Source organism: Scyliorhinus torazame, chromosome 13 (genome assembly GCF_047496885.1).
Source record: "Scyliorhinus torazame isolate Kashiwa2021f chromosome 13, sScyTor2.1, whole genome shotgun sequence".
Classification (NCBI taxonomy): Eukaryota; Metazoa; Chordata; class Chondrichthyes; order Carcharhiniformes; family Scyliorhinidae; genus Scyliorhinus; species Scyliorhinus torazame.
In genome coordinates, this window is record NC_092719.1 from 171,670,856 (window position 1) to 171,691,054 (window position 20,199).

At 43.5% G+C, this 20,199-nt stretch overlaps 1 protein-coding gene across 3 annotated transcripts in view; it reads right to left on the reverse strand.

Annotated features, from left to right (window-relative positions):
* Positions 1 to 20,199, reverse strand: part of appl1 (adaptor protein, phosphotyrosine interaction, PH domain and leucine zipper containing 1) — a 106,845-nt gene that overhangs the window by 69,766 nt on the left and 16,880 nt on the right. For 2 of the 3 annotated variants that reach the window (XM_072472441.1, XM_072472440.1), the window contains exons 4-8: positions 16,875 to 16,946; positions 3,936 to 4,023; positions 3,077 to 3,118; positions 1,976 to 2,034; positions 1,566 to 1,712 (exon numbers count right to left, since the gene is read on the reverse strand). In XM_072472441.1, coding sequence (XP_072328542.1) covers positions 1,566 to 1,712; positions 1,976 to 2,034; positions 3,077 to 3,118; positions 3,936 to 4,023; positions 16,875 to 16,946 — 408 coding nt within the window. Of the gene's footprint in view, positions 1 to 1,565; positions 1,713 to 1,975; positions 2,035 to 3,076; positions 3,119 to 3,935; positions 4,024 to 4,459; positions 4,494 to 16,874; positions 16,947 to 20,199 lie in introns of all 3 variants that reach the window. The other variant, XM_072472442.1, reaches the window with a different exon arrangement.

Genomic DNA, 20,199 nt, shown 5'->3' on the forward strand with positions numbered 1-20,199 from the left:
AAGGGGCAATTTTAGCATGGCCAATCCAAGGGTTGTGGGGGTGAAATCCATCTCTGGGTTGTGGGGGTGAAATCCACGTAGACACGGGGAGAATGTGCAAACTCCACACAGACAATGACCCAGGGCCGGGATTTGAACCCGGGTCCTCAGCACCGCAGTCCCAGTGCTAACCACTGCGCCATGAGCCGCCCCCAGTCTGACTTTTAAGAGCATCCCTTTAGCGGTTTACTGGCCGCTCACTGATGAGTGCTGCCTGTGTCCTTTAAATACTCAGAACGCTTCTGATGATTTGGGAGTCCATGCATGCCGCCCCTCTCCCAGCTATATCATCAAGGGCCAACGGTCAAGCTCAATCATGAGCCCACCAGAGGCGGTTTCCCATTGCAAAGGTAGCAGGGGATCAGCAGAGCTCACCCTAACCAGAGGAACTCTCCCTGGGCAAGGGACTCACTAGACCCTCACCCCTCTGGTTCACCAGCGGTCTCCTCCTGGTGAGAGTGGCAGTGCTGACTGCCTTGCCACTAACTTCCAGGCAGTGTTCAGGAGGGCAGGCTAGAGTCTGCGGCCCAGCCTGTGGAAGAGGGTGTCCCTCCGTTCCTCACAGGCATGGAGCTGTGGGTCCACCTTGGGCTCCCAATCTCGGGGAGCAGGTATTTTCTGAGCCATCTCGGTGGTTGCAGTGAGTGTGTACTAAGTGGAGCGTTTAAAAACAGCTCCAGTAGGGCAGCACGGTGGCGCAGTGGTAGCACTGCAGTCTCACGGCGCTGAGATCCCAGGTTCGATCACGGCTCTGGGTCACTGTCCGTGTAGAGTTGGCACATTCTCCCCGTGTTTGGTGGGTTTCGCCCCCACAATCCAAAGATGTGCAAGGTAGGTGGACTGAACACGCTAAATTGCCCCTTAATTGGAAAAAAATGAATTGGGTACTCTAAATTTAAAAAAAAGAAAGAAAAACAGCTCCAGTTGCCAGGCTCTTTGGCACTCGCTCCGGCCCCAGCGGTTAGAATGCCCGCTGGGCCGGAATTGTTCGGAATGCGCGCCAGCGGAGTGCTGGCCCATTAGCATGTCATGAATTGCTCCCTGAATAGCGCCCCGAAGGGAATGCGAAACGCAAGCAATTCAGTCCCAGCGTCAAAACTTAAGTCTCCCAAACTGAGAACTTCACCCGCTGCAAGTGCAGTATAGAAGAGCTTATTCTTCCATCTAATGCTATACCTGACCAGAATTCTGACACTAGATTCCAAAACTGACTGTTTTGTCCATCTTTTTTGTATTATTTCATCGGACAGAACAAGGCCAGCATTTGTTGTCCACCCCCATGTGCCCTAGAAAGTGGTGGTGAGCTACCGCAGTCCACCTGAAGCAGGTAGACCCACAGTGCTGCTGGGAAAAGAGTACCAGGATTTTGAATCCGAAGATCACCTGCAATGACTCTCTCCTTAACTGCATTAACTGAGACCACAGTATTGGGGATTCATTTGGAAAGTTAGCAACATAAATAGAGCAAGTATGAAAATAATTGTTTTAATTTCATAATATTCTCGATGTGTGCTATATCAACAGACCTGTGCTTGCATATAGCCTAGGAGAGGTTCTAGCAGTGCAATCTTTTTCTTGTACTGTAATGTGTTCAATGCGCAAAAATAGTGCATCATGGTCTGGTGCTGCTTCTTTCTGGATGTGTACAGATCTTCAGTTGCCTCTAGTTTTATCTGTTCAAAAGAAAATGTTTTTTCAAAACGCCTAAATAAATGTTTTTAACTTTTAACTTTGACAAGACACAAATTGGATTGCATTAACCGAGTGGAGTTCTTTAAAATCCTGTGGGTACATTACACTATTTTGCTATCATCAAATATAACAATCTTTTCCAATTAGTTATCTTAAGAATCTGTAAAAGCAGACACAAAATTATGTCACTGAGGGAGAAATATACTTGTGTAATAAAATGGCAAACCAAAGCTAGTGCTCAAACCTTATCATTTTCCTTCCGTTTGGATAGTCTGCTGTATTTGCTAATAGCCATGTCATGATCTGTGGAACAGGCAAATAGATCAAGATATTTTGGTTTCATATGTATACAGACATATGTACACATAATGCAATAGAAGGACGTAAACAAAGAAACAAAAGCTTAAAAGTCTCATTCGATTTCATATTCGGGTTTCAATTAATAATGATACCATATTTAGTTACATAAATACCAATAATGGCACCCACATCAGCAATGTCATATGACATTGTACCAAACTTACTTCATCATTCTACATAAAACCCAGAATTTCCTGTCCTATTTTCCTGAACCCATTGTAAAATCTACACAATGGCAAAAAGTCAGTTTTCATTGTTAGTTTCTGGGTAATCACGATTGTTGAACATTAGAAGGCTGAATCAAAATAACTTTTATATACTACATTCAGTAGAGCTGACACCACCTCCTCCAAACATACAGATCAAATTCACCCTGTTTCAACTGCAAAGCAAATGTAATAGGTTCTCTCAGGGTTTAAAAAACCTGTTTCACTGAATCTTCCCAGCTACTGATTTAGCAATGCCAGACAGCTTACTTGAGAGATATCACTAGTTTGTGTTTCAGGAGCCATTGTCTCTCAAACCCCATGGAATTCAATACAGAGCAGTTCAAGGCCTTCAGTTGCATTATTATTTTCAATTAAAATGATTCTGTAGCAAGTCTCTTATTATTCCCAATAATTATCAAAATTTCTATCAGTGTGTGATGTAAATTATACTGAAATTCTGTGAAGAAAATACACACCAATTAACGGGCTCTAATCAAGAACAATTTTGAATAGCTATCATTGAATTGAAGTTGAATAGTCCAGTGGTGATGATTGATATAGTGCAAAACTATTTATATATTTGGCTCAAATTATCATAAAAGTTGGCCGTACACAGATTATTAAAAAGGCAAATTTGTCATATTAATGGGCATTCTGAAATTTGGGCAGACACAAATTAGAAGGACCTTTATCCTGAAGTCTGTAATGTTGAAGTTGAATACAAAAGGCATTACTCATTTTTCAACTGACATTTTGATAAATGAAATGACACTCACCGTTACTCGCTATAGCAAAGACTTCACTTAGGGTTAGCATTTCTGAAAATAAACAAAAATGTTATTAGTGAAAGGAAATTGGTCATGATTTGATGGATTTTATTCAATTCACATTTAATAGTCAATAGCAGTTTTACAGTAACACTCACTTTTCAATTGGAAGGTAGTATGGTCAAGCACTATTCTAAAACATTTTTTAAAATTTTTCAATTAAGGGGCAACTTAGCTTGGCCAATCACATCTTTGGGTTGTGGGGTGAAACTCTCGCAAACACAGAGGGAATGTGCAAACTCCACACGGACAGTGACCCGAGGCCGGGATCGAACCTGGGTCCTTGGCGCCGTAAGACAGCAGTGCTAACCACTGTGCCACCGTGCCGCCCTCCATTCTAAAGCATGATCATGATGAACGCAGCTGTGAGAGACTGCAGTATTATTGGAGGGATCATCTTTTGGAGAAGATGTTAAACTAGGCCTCAACTCCCTGCTGGGTCTCTGTCTTGCCAAGATATATCCCTCAATGAATATCAGTATACAAGATTAACAAGGTTATTCGTCCAATTGTTGTTTGCTGACATTGAAAATGGGCCTGCATGCTTTCCCACTTAATAGGAGTACACACAAAAATAACTGACTTTTTTGGGCTTCTTTAAAAAATATGAAAGACTTGATATAAATGCATTTGTTCTGCCTTTTTGTCCTGATTTTTCTACATTTTGCTCTTTCATCTGAATGGTAATCTAAAATAACATACACCCAGTGGACAGAAATATATGCTATTTTTAAACATTTGCAAGTTGGCATTTGTTTTTAAACATAACTATAACTACACAAGGAGAGGAAACGAGCAACTTTCATACCTTTTAAATCCTTTTCCTTAAACTGTGTAATGGAGAACATCATAGCATCAGCTAATTGTGTTGAAAGTACAGCATGGCAGGAACTGAGCTAGAAGACAACAGTAAATTTCATTCTCGAGAAAAATATACAACAATCTGAAGTCTTTCAAATTTAGGTTTCGGTATAAAATTCCATATTGATAGACCATTTTTCAGCACCAGGAGTCAACTTAACTGTTAAATCTTGGACCACTCAATGGTTTACTGACTTTATTCAAATACTAGCTGAGGCACACAGATTTGTTCAATCACTGATCTGCACTAAATTAGTTGGTTATCATCTGGAGTAGCAGCAGGATATTATAATTTGCCTCAAATTAGCAAAGACAACAACTGGTAAAGCTGCTCTCCAAAAACAGATTCGTCCAGAATGTGGTTGTAAGGACTTCAGGTGAAAACAAGATTGAAGTGAGCTATGCTGCTCCTTAGAGCCACAAAGCAAGCTGACACAATCTACGGATCAAACATTTGGAATGACCACTGACCTGAAACACTGCACAATGCCCAGAATCTGTGGAACTAAAAGGAGAGTAGAAAATTGGCAGTAAGAAGGGAAAGAAACAAAAGAAGAGTTGGATCATTCCATATGGGGACAAAAATGCAACAGCACTCTGTACACTCATCCCTGGTGTTCCAAATTTTTCATGACTACGCCAAAGTAAAAGTTCTCCTGTTTGAATCCAATGCATTTTAAAAACTCAATAGTGTTATGGGCGAGGCGTTTTCAGAACCCCAAAATGTATCATGGAGTTCAACCACCCTCCCCCTTTTATGTATTTGGTGCTTTTCCTAGCACACGGCTTGTTCCCTAGGTGTGGGATTACAATTATGGACATGTGGGTTTTTAAACACAAAACAATGTTTATTCCATGAACTCAACTTAACATCTTAAATAAACATTGGACCTTTTAACACCCCTTACTTCAAAGATAACTCCGAAAATATTACAACAGTAAATAATTCCTCAAAATGTTCCGTCAAACTTCCAAGAGACTTAACACCTTTCAACAGAATCACATCAGGTTAAAGGCTTTACTATTGAGTTTAAATCACCCAAATTATCCAGAGATAGTCTTTCATGGCAGAGATCACAGCAAATCCAGCTCACTGCAAAACACAGACACTCCCCAAGCTCTTTTTCTCCAAACTGAAACTTCAAAATGGCTGAAATAAAAGCAGATTGTCCCAATTTCTCAATGCAATCCCTCAAACATGGGATAGGATAAGAGTCCGTTCTTGTAACTGCATTCCCCTTTCTGTAATCCACACACAACCGTTGGGTACCGTCTGGTTTAGGTACCATCACTATGGGTGAGCTCCATTGGCTGCAACCCACTTCAATTATGCCATTTTTAAGCATACTTTCAATCTCTTTGTTAACCTATGCCAATTTTAAACAGTTAAGTCTATATGGATGTTGTTTGATAGGAACAGCATTTCCCACATCTACATCATGTATAGCCATTTTAGTACTTCCCAATTTATCTCTACAAATTTGCCCATGTGATATCAATAACTCTTTCAGGTCAGTTTGTTTTTCCTCTGGAAGGTAACTTAACAATTCATCCCAATTTTTAAGAACATCCTCATTTTCCAATTCAAATTGAGGTATGTCAAATTCACAGTCATCTGGATTTGGTTCGTCACTTTGAGTTAGAATCATTAAAACCTCCTTTTTCTCTCCCTCCCTTTCAATGTACCTTTTATAAGCATATTCACATGACACACTCGGTGAGTCTTCCTTCTATCTGGTGTTTTTACCACATAATTCACCTCATTTAATTTCCTTTCAATCTGATACGGTCCACAAAACCTAGCTTTTAAAGGCTCACCTACCACTGGTAACAATACTAAAACTTTATCCCCACTGGTAAAACTACGAACTTTGGTTTTCTTGTCCGCTACCCGTTGCATCACATTTTGTGCAACTTTCAAATGTTGTCCAGCCAATTCACCTGCTCTATTTAATCGTTCCCTAAAATTTGACATGTAATCCAATAGTGTAATTTCCGGTCTCTCACCCACCAATTTTTCCTTAATCAATTTAAGTGGTCCTCTTACCTCATGATTGGATTTCGGCGGCAGCGGTGCGCAGGGGCCTTCTTGGAGGTGAGTAGTGAATTTAAAACCACTTACCTTTACAGGAGCAGCCCTTTGGATTTCGGCGGCAGCGGTGCGCAGGGGCCTTCTGGGAGGTGAGTAGTTAGTTTAAAAACCTTACCTTTACAGGAGCAGCCCTTTGGATTTCGGCGGCAGCGGTGCGCAGGGGCCTTCTGGGAGGTGAGTAGTTAGTTTAAAACCACTTACCTTTACAGGAGCAGCCCTTTGGATTTCGGCGGCAGCGGTGCGCAGGGGCCTTCTTGGAGGTGAGTAGTGAATTTAAAACCACTTACCTTTACAGGAGCAGCCCTTTGGATTTCGGCGGCAGCGGTGCGCAGGGGCCTTCTGGGAGGTGAGTAGTTAGTTTAAAACCACTTACCTTTACAGGAGCAGCCCTTTGGATTTCGGCGGCAGCGGTGCGCAGGGGCCTTCTGGGAGGTGAGTAGTTAGTTTAAAACCACTTACCTTTACAGGAGCAGCCCATTGGATTTCGGCGGCAGCGGTGCGCAGGGGCCTTCTTGGAGGTGAGTAGTGAATTTAAAACCACTTACCTTTACAGGAGCAGCCCTTTGGATTTCGGCGGCAGCGGTGCGCAGGGGCCTTCTGGGAGGTGAGTAGTTAGTTTAAAACCACTTACCTTTACAGGAGCAGCCCTTTGGATTTCGGCGGCAGCGGTGCGCAGGGGCCTTCTGGGAGGTGAGTAGTTAGTTTAAAACCACTTACCTTTACAGGAGCAGCCCATTGGATTTCGGCGGCAGCGGTGCGCAGGGGCCTTCTTGGAGGTGAGTAGTGAATTTAAAACCACTTACCTTTACAGGAGCAGCCCTTTGGATTTCGGCGGCAGCGGTGCGCAGGGGCCTTCTGGGAGGTGAGTAGTTAGTTTAAAACCACTTACCTTTACAGGAGCAGCCCTTTGGATTTCGGCGGCAGCGGTGCGCAGGGGCCTTCTGGGAGGTGAGTAGTTAGTTTAAAACCACTTACCTTTACAGGAGCAGCCCTTTGGATTTCGGCGGCAGCGGTGCGCAGGGGCCTTCTTGGAGGTGAGTAGTGAATTTAAAACCACTTACCTTTACAGGAGCAGCCCTTTGGATTTCGGCGGCAGCGGTGCGCAGGGGCCTTCTGGGAGGTGAGTAGTTAGTTTAAAACCACTTACCTTTACAGGAGCAGCCCTTTGGATTTCGGCGGCAGCGGTGCGCAGGGGCCTTCTGGGAGGTGAGTAGTTAGTTTAAAAACCTTACCTTTACAGGAGCAGCCCATTGGATTTCGGCGGCAGCGGTGCGCAGGGGCCTTCTGGGAGGTGAGTAGTTAGTTTAAAACCACTTACCTTTACAGGAGCAGCCCATTGGATTTCGGCGGCAGCGGTGCGCAGGGGCCTTCTGGGAGGTGAGTAGTTAGTTTAAAAACCTTACCTTTACAGGAGCAGCCCATTGGATTTCGGCGGCAGCGGTGCGCAGGGGCCTTCTGGGAGGTGAGTAGTTAGTTTAAAACCACTTACCTTTACAGGAGCAGCCCTTTGGATTTCGGCGGCAGCGGTGCGCAGGGGCCTTCTGGGAGGTGAGTAGTTAGTTTAAAACCACTTACCTTTACAGGAGCAGCCCTTTGGATTTCGGCGGCAGCGGTGCGCAGGGGCCTTCTTGGAGGTGAGTAGTGAATTTAAAACCACTTACCTTTACAGGAGCAGCCCTTTGGATTTCGGCGGCAGCGGTGCGCAGGGGCCTTCTGGGAGGTGAGTAGTTAGTTTAAAACCACTTACCTTTACAGGAGCAGCCCTTTGGATTTCGGCGGCAGCGGCCTTCTGGGAGGTGAGTAGTTAGTTTAAAACCACTTACCTTTACAGGAGCAGCCCTTTGGATTTCGGCGGCAGCGGTGCGCAGGGGCCTTCTTGGAGGTGAGTAGTGAATTTAAAACCACTTACCTTTACAGGAGCAGCCCATTGGATTTCGGCGGCAGCGGTGCGCAGGGGCCTTCTGGGAGGTGAGTAGTTAGTTTAAAAACCTTACCTTTACAGGAGCAGCCCATTGGATTTTGGTGCGCAGGGGCCTTCTTGGAGGTGAGTAGTTACAGCAGTTTTATTTGTTTTTATATAAGGCGGGAACCGGAAGTTCTACCTCTGGCAAGTGCCCCCCCCCCCCCCCCCAACCAATAAATTCTGGTGGAGAGGAAACCCGAGACACTACACGTGTAGTGTCTCCCACCCGCCCTCCTCCTCTAACCTAATAATAAGACCCATTGGTGTAAGGTAAGTGCCATATTATATTATTAGCATTGTGCAGGTCAAGGATCGGTGGTGGAGGAGCAGTCTCTGTCAGCGAGAGAACCTGAGAACATCTCAGACACTCAGAAGGCAAGTAAGTGATTTTTACTTTTATACCTTTTTTCAAATTGTGTGTGTCGGGGGGGAAATTGAAGCGACATCACAGAAAAGCTGTGACCTGAGTGGCTGGTTGGGATTCTAACCTAAATTTAAAAAATATTTGAGTATTTGGGAACTAATTAAACATAATAACTTAATTATAATTTAGAGGATATCTAAGCCAGAGATCGGAGAGTATTATAGCTAGCTATCGCATTTCTATTAGAAATTTAGTGCTAGGAAACAGATAGTTGACAGTAACTTTGCAATTTAAAAAAAAAAAGTATTTAAAAAAAAAAAAAAGAGACAAATTTTAATTTTAATTAATTGACGCAATGTCAGTTAGAGGGGTGCTGTGCTCTGACTGTGAGATGTGGCAGGTCCGGGAGGCTTCCAGCGTCCCGGGTGGCTTCATCTGCAGAAAGTGCACCCAACTGGAGCTCCTCACAGACCGCATGGTTCGGTTGGAGCAGCAATTGGATGCACTTAGGAGCATGCAGGTGGCGGAAAGCGTCATAGATCGCAGTTATGTAAATGTGGTCACACCCAAGGTGCAGGCAGAGAAATGGGTGACCACCAGAAAGGGCAGGCAGTCAGTGCAGGAATCCCCTGTGGTTGTCCCCCTCTCGAACAGATATACCCCTTTGGATACTGTCGGGGGGGATAGCCTATCAGGGGAAAACAGCAGCAGCCAGAGCAGTGGCACCACGGCTGGCTCTGATGTTCAGAAGGGAGGGTCAAAGCGCAGAAGAGTAATAGTAATAGGGGACTCTATAGTCAGGGGCACAGATAGGCGCTTCTGTGGACGTGAAAGAGACTCCAGGATGGTATGTTGCCTCCCTGGTGCCAGGGTCCAGGATGTCTCCGAACGGGTAGAGGGAATTCTGAAGGGGGAGGGCAAACAGGCAGAGGTCGTTGTACATATTGGTACTAACGACATAGGCAGGAAGGGGCATGAGGTCCTGCAGCAGGAGTTCAGGGAGCTAGGCAGAAAGTTAAAGGACAGGACCTCGAGGGTTGTAATCTCGGGATTACTCCCTGTGCCACGTGCCAGTGAGGCTAGAAATAGGAAGATAGAGCAGACAAACACGTGGCTAAACAGCTGGTGTAGGAGGGAGGGTTTCCGTTTTCTGGACCACTGGGAGCTCTTCCGGGGCAGGTGTGACCTGTATAAGATGGACGGGTTGCATCTAAACCGGAGAGGCATAAATATCCTGGCCGCGAGGTTTGCTAGTGTCACACGGGAGGGTTTAAACTAGTATGGCAGGGGGGTGGGTACGGGAGCAATAGGTCAGAAGGTGAGAGCATTGAGGGAGAACTAGGGAATAGGGACAGTGTGGCTCTGAGGCAGAGCAGACGGGGAAAAGTTGCTGAACACAGCGGGTCTGGTGGCCTGAAGTGCATATGTTTTCATGCAAGGAGCATTACGGGTAAGGCAGATGAACTTAGAGCTTGGATTACTACTTGGAACTATGATGTTATTGCCATTACAGAGACCTGGTTGAGGGAAGGGCAGGATTGGCAGCTAAACGTTCCAGGATTTAGATGTTTCAGGCGGGATAGAGGGGGATGTAAAAGGGGAGGCGGAGTTGCGCTACTTGTTCGGGAGAATATCACAGCTATACTGCGAGAGGACACCTCAGAGGGCAGTGAGGCTATATGGGTAGAGATCAGGAATAAGAAGGGTGCAGTCACAATGTTGGGGGTATACTACAGGCCTCCCAACAGCCAGCGGGAGATAGAGGAGCAGATAGGTAGACAGATTTTGGAAAAGAGTAAAAACAACAGGGTTGTGGTGATGGGAGACTTCAACTTCCCCAATATTGACTGGGACTCACTTAGTGCCAGGGGCTTAGACGGGGCAGAGTTTGTAAGGAGCATCCAGGAGGGCTTCTTAAAACAATATGTAAACAGTCCAACTAGGGAAGGGGCGGTACTGGACCTGGTATTGGGGAATGAGCCCGGCCAGGTGGTAGATGTTTCAGTAGGGGAGCATTTCGGTAACAGTGACCACAATTCAGTAAGTTTTAAAGTACTGGTGGACAAGGATAAGAGTGGTCCGAGGATGAATGTGCTAAATTGGGGGAAGGCTAATTATGACAATATTAGGCGGGAACTGAAGAACATAGATTGGGGGCGGATGTTTGAGGGCAAATCAACATCTGACATGTGGGAGGCTTTCAAGTGTCAGTTGAAGGGAATACAGGACAGGCATGTTCCTGTGAGGAAGAAAGATAAATACGGCAATTTTCGGGAACCTTGGATGACGAGTGATATTGTAGGCCTCGTCAAAAAGAAAAAGGAGGCATTTGTCAGGGCTAAAAGGCTGGGAACAGACGAAGCATGTGTGGCATATAAGGAAAGTAGGAAGGAACTTAAGCAAGGAGTCAGGAGGGCTAGAAGGGGTCATGAAAAGTCATTGGCAAATAGGGTTAAGGAAAATCCCAAGGCTTTTTACACTTACATAAAAAGCAAGAGGGTAGCCAGGGAAAGGGTTGGCCCACTGAAAGATAGGCAAGGGAATCTATGTGTGGAGCCAGAGGAAATGGGCGAGGTACTAAATGAATACTTTGCATCAGTATTCACCAAAGAGAAGGAATTGGTAGATGTTGAGTCTGGAGAAGGGGGTGTAGATAGCCTGGGTCACATTGTGATCCAAAAAGACGAGGTGTTGGGTGTCTTAAAAAATATTAAGGTAGATAAGTCCCCAGGGCCTGATGGGATCTACCCCAGAATACTGAAGGAGGCTGGAGAGGAAATTGCTGAGGCCTTGACAGAAATCTTTGGATCCTCGCTGTCTTCAGGGGATGTCCCGGAGGACTGGAGAATAGCCAATGTTGTTCCTCTGTTTAAGAAGGGTAGCAAGGATAATCCCGGGAACTACAGGCCGGTGAGCCTTACTTCAGTGGTAGGGAAATTACTGGAGAGAATTCTTCGAGACAGGATCTACTCCCATTTGGAAGCAAATGGACGTATTAGTGAGAGGCAGCACGGTTTTGTGAAGGGGAGGTCGTGTCTCACTAACTTGATAGAGTTTTTCGAGGAGGTCACTAAGATGATTGATGCAGGTAGGGCAGTGGATGTTGTCTACATGGACTTCAGTAAGGCCTTTGACAAGGTCCCTCATGGTAGACTAGTACAAAAGGTGAAGTCACACGGGATCAGGGGTGAGCTGGCAAGGTGGATTCAGAACTGGCTAGGCCATAGAAGGCAGAGGGTAGCAATGGAGGGATGCTTTTCTAATTGGAGGGCTGTGACCAGTGGTGTTCCACAGGGATCAGTGCTGGGACCTTTGCTGTTTGTAGTATATATAAATGATTTGGAGGAAAATGTAACTGGTCTGATTAGTAAGTTTGCAGACGACACAAAGGTTGGTGGAATTGCGGATAGCGATGAGGACTGTCTGAGGATACAGCAGGATTTAGGTTGTCTGGAGACTTGGGCGGAGAGATGGCAGATGGAGTTTAATCCGGACAAATGTGAGGTAATGCATTTTGGAAGGGCTAATGCAGGTAGGGAATATACAGTGAATGGTAGAACCCTCAAGAGTATTGAAAGTCAAAGAGATCTAGGAGTACAGGTCCACAGGTCATTGAAAGGGGCAACACAGGTGGAGAAGGTAGTCAAGAAGGCATACGGCATGCTTGCCTTCATTGGACGGGGCATTGAGTATAAGAATTGGCAAGTCATGTTGCAGCTGTATAGAACCTTAGTTAGGCCACACTTGGAGTATAGTGTTCAATTCTGGTCGCCACACTACCAGAAGGATGTGGAGGCTTTAGAGAGGGTGCAGAAGAGATTTACCAGAATGTTGCCTGGTATGGAGGGCATAAGCTATGAGGAGCGATTGAATAAACTCGGTTTGTTCTCTCTGGAACGAAGGAGGTTGAGGGGCGACCTGATAGAGGTCTACAAAATTATGAGGGGCATAGACAGAGTGGATAGTCAGAGGCTTTTCCCCAGGGTAGAGGGGTCAATTACTAGGGGGCATAGGTTTAAGGTGAGAGGGGCAAGGTTTAGAGTAGATGTACGAGGCAAGTTTTTTACGCAGAGGGTAGTGGGTGCCTGGAACTCGCTACCGGAGGAGGTAGTGGAAGCAGGGACGATAGGGACATTTAAGGGGCATCTTGACAAATATATGAATAGGATGGGAATAGAAGGATACGGACCCAGGAAGTGTAGAAGATTGTAGTTTAGTCGGGCAGTATGGTCGGCGCGGGCTTGGAGGGCCGAAGGGCCTGTTCCTGTGCTGTACATTTCTTTGTTCTTTGTTCTTTGTTGACCAGTTCAAAAGGTAGACTAAATTTGGTAGACTCATTAGGTGCATCCTTAATTGCAAACAATACGAATGGAATTCCTTTATCCCAATCCTCTGGATAATCTTGACAATACATTGTCTTTAATGTCTGATGCCACCTTTCTAACGCTCCCTGCGATTCTGGAAGGTACGCAGTTGATTTAAATTGTTTTATTCCTAAGCTATCCATAACTTATTTGAATAACTTTGAGGTAAAATTTGATCCTTGATCTGATTGAATTTCTGTGGGTAGTCCATATCGAGTAAAGAATTTAAGTAACTCCTCCACAATCTTTTTAGCTGTAATATTACGTAATGGAACAGCCTCTGGAAACCTAGTTGACACATCCATTATAGTCAAAAGATATTGATTCCCACTTTTTGTTTTAGGAAGCGGTCCTACACAATCAATTATGACCCTCGTAAAAGGTTCCTCAAATGCTGGAATGGGTATTAACGGCGCTGGTTTTATCACTGCTTGAGGTTTCCCTATCACTTGACATGAGTGACAAAATTTAACTACATCTTTATGTAGTCCAGGCCAACAAAAATGTTTCTGGATTTTAGCTCGAGTTTTCCTTATTCCCAAATGACCTCCCACTGGTACCTCATGTGCAACACGCAACACCTCCTTTCTATACCCTACCGGCAATACTACTTGATGAACCTCTGCCCACTTTTCATCCGCCTGCATATGTACAGGTCTCCATTTTCTCATCAAGACATCATTTTTACGGTAATAACACTCTTCCGTATATGCTTTCTGATATATCCGTTTTATTTCTACGTCTTTCTATTGTAACTCCGCCAATCTACCTGAACTAAAAATATCCACCTCATCCTCCACCTGTTCTTGTTCTTTTTCAACCATCTGATCAAAAATTGTTTCTGATAATTGCACTTCAACTTCATCGTCACTCTTTGATTTCTCCTCTTGTCTTAACCTCTGACTTTGCGACCTTGTTACTACACAATCCGGAAAAATCCCAGGATATTGGTCCTTCAACCCTTCAGTTGTCTGATTTTTCACTGGCTTATCAACCACAGTAGGCATCACTCCCACCTGCGATCTAGCTATATCATTACCCAAGATAAACTGTATTCCTGGACAAGATAGTTTATCTATTACTCCTACAACCACTTCACCACTCTTCACTGGACTTTCCAAGTGGAACGCTACTCCTCTCACCCCGAATTCCACATATCACCACCTTTTCTGGCAACATTCTTCCGAAACCACCTAATTCCTCATCTCTTACCATTAAAGATTGACTAGCCCCATATCTCTTAAAATTGTGACTTCTTTACCTGCTCCTCCTGATACACGAGTAAACTTTACCCACACAAGTAAATTCTTTAAAGACATCTGGCACCTTCTTAACAATTACTTCTTGAACAGACTGTACAATCGTTTGTACCTCATCGCTTCCCTTGGGCTTTCCTTTACCACTCTAACAAACCCCACTGTCTTATCCTGTTTTACCACATCAGCCTTCCCACTGTGACTTTACATGGCCTAGTTTATTACAGTGAAAACATCTGAAACTTTTCATTTCTTTTCCACCCTCCTAGATTTCTTTTTTAATCTGAGGTACACTCTCTTTATTGTCTCCCATCAGATCACCTTTACCACTTGAGTACTTCTCATGTCCCCAGTTTCTATCCCTCACCGGCTGAAACAGATGTCGGAAACCAATCTTTGATTTATGAACTAATTCATAATCATCTGCCATTTCCGCTGCTAATCTCGCAGTTTTAACCCTCTGTTCTTCCACATGAGTTCTCACTACATCAGGAATTAAATTTGTAAACTCCTCCAAAAGTATAATTTCTCTGAGAGCTTCATACGTTTGGTCTATTTTCAAAGCCCTTATCCACATATCAAAATTACTCTGTTTGTGCCTTTCAAACTCCATATATGTTTGACCAAATTCTTTCCTTAAATTTCTAAACCTTTGTCTGTAAGCTTCAGGCACTAGCTCATTTGCACTTAAGATGGATTTCTTCACCTCCTCATACGTTCCAGATACCTCCTCAGGTAGTGATGCAAACACTTCACTAGCCCTACCTACCAGCTTTGTTTGATTCAGTAATACCCACATGTCCTGTGGCCATTGCATTTGTTTAGCTACCTTCTCAAACGAAAAAGGCTTCACAAATGAAATGAAAAACCTCCTTCTCGTCAAACCTTGGCAATGCTTGGACATATTTAAATAGGTCCCCACCACGTCTTCGACTATGACGCTCTGTCTCATTATCCTCATCCATCTCCTCCAACTGTACATGTCCCTTTGCGTCTGCCAATTTTAGCTGATTTTCATGTTTCAGAGCCATTTTCCGAAGTTCAAACTCTATCTCTTTCCCTTTCCTCTCTATCGATTTCTTTGTTTTTCTTCTCTCTCCTTTACTTTTTCCTCTCTATCTCTTTCTCTTTCTTTTTCCTCTCTCTCACTCTCGTATTCCAGCTGCTTTAATTCTTTCTCATGTTCCATTTGTTTAATTTGCAACTGAATTTTTGCCATTTCCCATGAGTCAAACTCTATGTCAGGCAACTTTAAATGCTTAACCACCGCCATAATTACCTCATCTTTTCGCAATTTGTCAGGTAATGTTAACTGCAATGTTTTTGCCAGACCCAACAGTCTGCTTTTCGTCTCTGTCCGTAAAGTACTGCGTGTGACAGTCACCACCTCCAAAAACTTCTGAGCCTCTGAAAGAGCCATTGTCCACAACACACTCCCCACTTAAACTAAAATACCACACCGGAAAAGCAACAATCCTTCACTGTCTTTAAGTTCACAAAAGCCAATCCAATAGATAGACTTTTATCCCCTCGAGCCCCCAATTGTTACGGGCGAGGCGTTTTCAGAACCCCAAAATGTATCATGGAGTTCAACCAACCTCCCCCTTTAATGTATTTGGTGCTTTTCCCAGCACACAGCTTGTTCCCTAGGTGTGGGATTACTATTATGGACACGTGGGTTTTTAAACACAAAACACTGTTTATTCCATGAACTCAACTTAACATCTTAAATAAACATTGGATCTCTTAACACCCCTTACTTCAAATATAACTCCGAAAATATTACAACAGTAAATAATTGCTCAAAATGTTCCTTCAAACTTCCAAGAGACTTAACACCTTTAAACAGAATCACATCAGGTTAAAGGCTTTACTTCAAAATGGCTGAACTAAAGCCCAGCTCCACCCACTCTCTGACATCACTATTTTCTGAAAGGTACATTGCTTTAAACATCCATGTCTTAAAGGTACTCTCACATGACAATAGTCAATTGCATTTTTTGTTTAATTTGCTCTGGATTGTGAGCATTGCTAGCTAGGCCAGTATTTAATGTCCATCCTAAATTTCCTTCAGGAGGGTGATGGTGAGCCATTTTCTTGAACCATTGCAGTCCATGAGGTGCAGATACACACAAAGGCGTAGGAAGAGAGTTACAGGTTTTTGACTCAGTGACAATGAACGGCTGTGTGAGGATGGCACAGCGGCACAGTGGTTAGCACTGCTGCCTCACGCCGCTGAGGACCCGGGTTCGATGGGTCTTTAGGTTACAAATTGTGACTAAATAGAATTCTGCTGCTGCTGGTAGCCCACAGTGCCTCATGGGTGCCTAATTTGGAGCTGCTCGAACTGTTCTAAACCTACCTCATTTAGCACAGTAATGGTGCTGAATAACACAGCATGCCAATAGGGTGAAATTCATATCTAAGTCTGGCAAATTTCTTAACTTGATGTTTCACTTTTTTAATTTAATTTTAAAAATCAAGACATAGTGCATCCCATTGTCTCCGGACATATTAAAACATGAACAATCTGTTGTTTGGTAACTCCACCTCAGCTAGTAAGAGGCTATGTCAGATCCACGGCACAAATATTCAAACAGGGGTGATGCGTTACCCCTTTAGAATGTCAAAGTATGACTGGTTTCTCTCTTTCTAAATCTTTAGATGAAGCTGTGAAATTGGAGAGCAATATTTCTTCACAGAAAATGAAAGTCATTGTCAGCAAATTAAGAAAAAACATCAGATTATGAGCTGTTTTACTTCCAACCTGTTAACATGACTTGGATTAATGCAATAAAGGTTCAAGGTATTTGAGCCTTGACAGTAACAAATTAAGATAATACTTACTTCATCTATTACTTCAGCAAATTGCTGCAGAGTGGAGGTCATGACCTCATCATCACCACGGAGGGGAAAACGCTGTTAAAAAACAAAAAGAAAAAAGTTATTTATTTGTTGCACAGAGATTATTTATTTGTTGCACAGAGAATAAGTGCACCTTGGTGAAAAGGAACAAAATTTTCTTCACGATATTTCATTACATTTTCCCTCATTTAATTGTTTTAATTATCCTGTCCAACTAGTTATTATTCACATTTGGATTGTGAGCATCAGCTGACTATTTAAAACTCGTGGACTACACTATAAAATCATTCCTATTTAAGTCACCTAATGTCCTCACAGCAAAATTCTGCATTTCAACACTCTGATCATTGAAATAATAAACAGCTTTGATGTGCATAAATGGAGGGACCTTTACAGCATGAATGGAATTCCATTGAGTAAAATTTCATGGGCACAATTCAACGGGCAAAAATAGACATCTTGCAGCACTGAGAAAGACCCCACTTTTCAACAGCACTTTGCTCTTTTTTAGGGCCTCAGCGGGGAATGCCCCATCGAGGCTGCATTTACAGCATTTCCTGCACTGGCAAGCTCAGCTCACCACTGCAGGAAAAGGACTTGCGGTTAAAGGCACCATTTTTAAAGATCGCCCCGAACCTTTGACACTCCCTCCCTCAGCATCCCACGGCAGCCTTCGGACCCCCCGACTGCACCCAACCTACCTCTTACGGGGTCCATGGGCCTCCCCTCACCACACACCTTATAGGGAAGGCATCCCGAACCCTGGCATGGGCAAATAGGCACCCGAGTACCTTGGCACTGCTGGCCAGGCAGTGCCACTCAAGTAGCAGCGCCAGCGTGCCGGGGAGCACCCTGCCCAGAGCTCGACCACGATGCCGTTGTGGCGAAGTCTCGCAGGCATGGCTGTTATGTCCCAGGCGCTGGAGAATACAGCGCAGACATATTTAAAAGAGCCTAATGGCTCACTTGAATATGCTAATCAGGATCTCACTCAGCGAGGGCAAGATACAGATCACAAGGTCTCCCAAGATTCTGTTGAATCTCGCGAGACGTTTCTAGCGCCACAAATCTCACGAGAGGCCTCTCACAAGATTTAACGGCCTCGTTGCGTCACCAAGTCAGCGCAATGAGGCCGGTAAATTACACCCAAGATAACTGTGGGGAGATTGGGACTCTAAAAATAGGCCTTGATTATTGGAGTCTTCATGGTGATTAAAACCATTTGTACAGACATTTTTAAAAATTAGGAAGTATATATTCTTTTTTTAATTTAAAAAAAACACCCAGTGTTTTTAGTTTTCCTCCAAATTGCAAAATTCTGTGCTTGCTCCTGTCTTTATCAAAACCACACTAAATTACGAACCGTGATTAGTATTGTGGAAGCAGTTTCTCCTATGGTCAGAATTTACCCGTTGGATGACCTACAATATTTATCTAGACGAGGATTGCTGCAATGTTTTCGCACATCACTCTACCAGGGTTATGGCAGTACTGTCAAAGCCTAGGACAAAGTTTGCTGCTCACCGAAATAACCTCACCTTCCTGCACTCTAGATGTATCATTCTCCAGCTAAGAGCAGTTAGGTTTGATCAATGGATGACAGCTTATCAAGTGAACATTATGCAGACTAGGAAGACTACAGATTTTGATCCCTGGCTGTGTTAATTGCTCTTATATATGGGGGATAGGGGTGCTGTACCAAGCCCAAGCATTTTAGGTGCGGAAATATTGGACAACAAAAAGATTGGACTGATTTCTGATCCCAGTGTTCAAATAGCCTGAAAATATTCTTATGAAGATTACATGTGAATAATGATCCTTTAGCAAAGGTACTGAAGGAGCTTAGAAAGGAGCAAAGGTGTTTCAATATTTATAACATAGAGCTGACTGAGCCTCTTACTAGCTGAGGTGGAATTACCAAGCCAACAGATAGTCTGTTCATATTTTATTATGTCTTATGACAATGGGATTCACTATTTCTTCGTCGATTTTTTAATGAAAACTTGCAAGTTCAAATAAATGAATGTCAGATGTAAATTTTGGATTTATGGGAGGGAAAAAAATCTAAATTTAATTTGATCAATGTCCTGTGTCGTCTGGCACCACCATTGTGCAAAACGGAATATCTTTGGAACAGATCTAGCCGTTCAAAATGAGCCATCTACGAGATGAGCCATCTATGAGATGGGACATCAGTAGCAGCAGAATGCTGTATCACAGCAACAACTTAGCAATAGTTAAAACATTCTTAAAGGTTTCTGAAATGGGACGAGAATACATTTCATATCTTGGATTTACAATTGGTTTTATTGTTAATTAAAATGACCACCGAAAAAGCTAGAGTAAGAACTAGAACTGTGTGATAATGTCTGTTTGCACAGGTTTTATCCACTACTGAAGCAAAACATTTTTTAATGTACAGAAAGGAATATAGTTAAACTGCTTCACATTTACTTACTAGCTTAACGGAGGGGCGGCATGATGGCCTAGTGGTTAGCAAGGCTGCCTCACAGGGATACGGGTTCAATTCCGGCCTTGGGTGACTCGTTGTGGAGCTTGCACGTTCTCACCCGGTCTGCATGGGTTTCCTCTGGGTGCTCCAGTTTCCTCACACAGTCCAAAAACATGCAGATCAGCCATGCTAAAATGCCCCTCACTGTCCAAAGATGTGCACATTGGAAGATTGGCCATGATCAATGTGTTGAGTTACTGAGGTAGGGCGGGGAGTGGGGCTAGGTAGAGTGCTCTTTCGGAGGGTCGGTGCAGACACAATGGGCTGAATGGTCTCCTTCTGAAATGTAGGGATTCTATGTCCCAATGTAAATTAATTTATTCAATGTGAAAACGCAAAAATATACCAGGCTTACTTTAAACCTAGAATACCCAATTATTTCCCAACAACAAGAGACAACCAGCAACCTTTTCATGTGCAGGGTAGGTGGATTGGCCACGCTAAATTGCCCCTTAATTGGAAAAAATTAATTGGGTACTCTAAATTTTTTTTTAAAACGCTCCTCACTCTCAATTTGAAATGGATGATACCACATCACTGATTTTTCCGATTGGAGAAATTAATTTATTTTTCTACGCACTTCTCAAAAGCCTTCACAATATTAGCGTCTACTAAATCTGCCTTTACCTTTCGCTGTTCCACTGGAACTTTCCTACTCCCTTCTCTCATAATTATTCTATGGCACACACATCATCATTCTAGTAAATCTGTGCTTTAATGTTCTTTCTAGAAATCATAACCAAACAAAGGTATATATTTTATCATCAGTAACTGCCATGGTAGATGCTTTGGCTT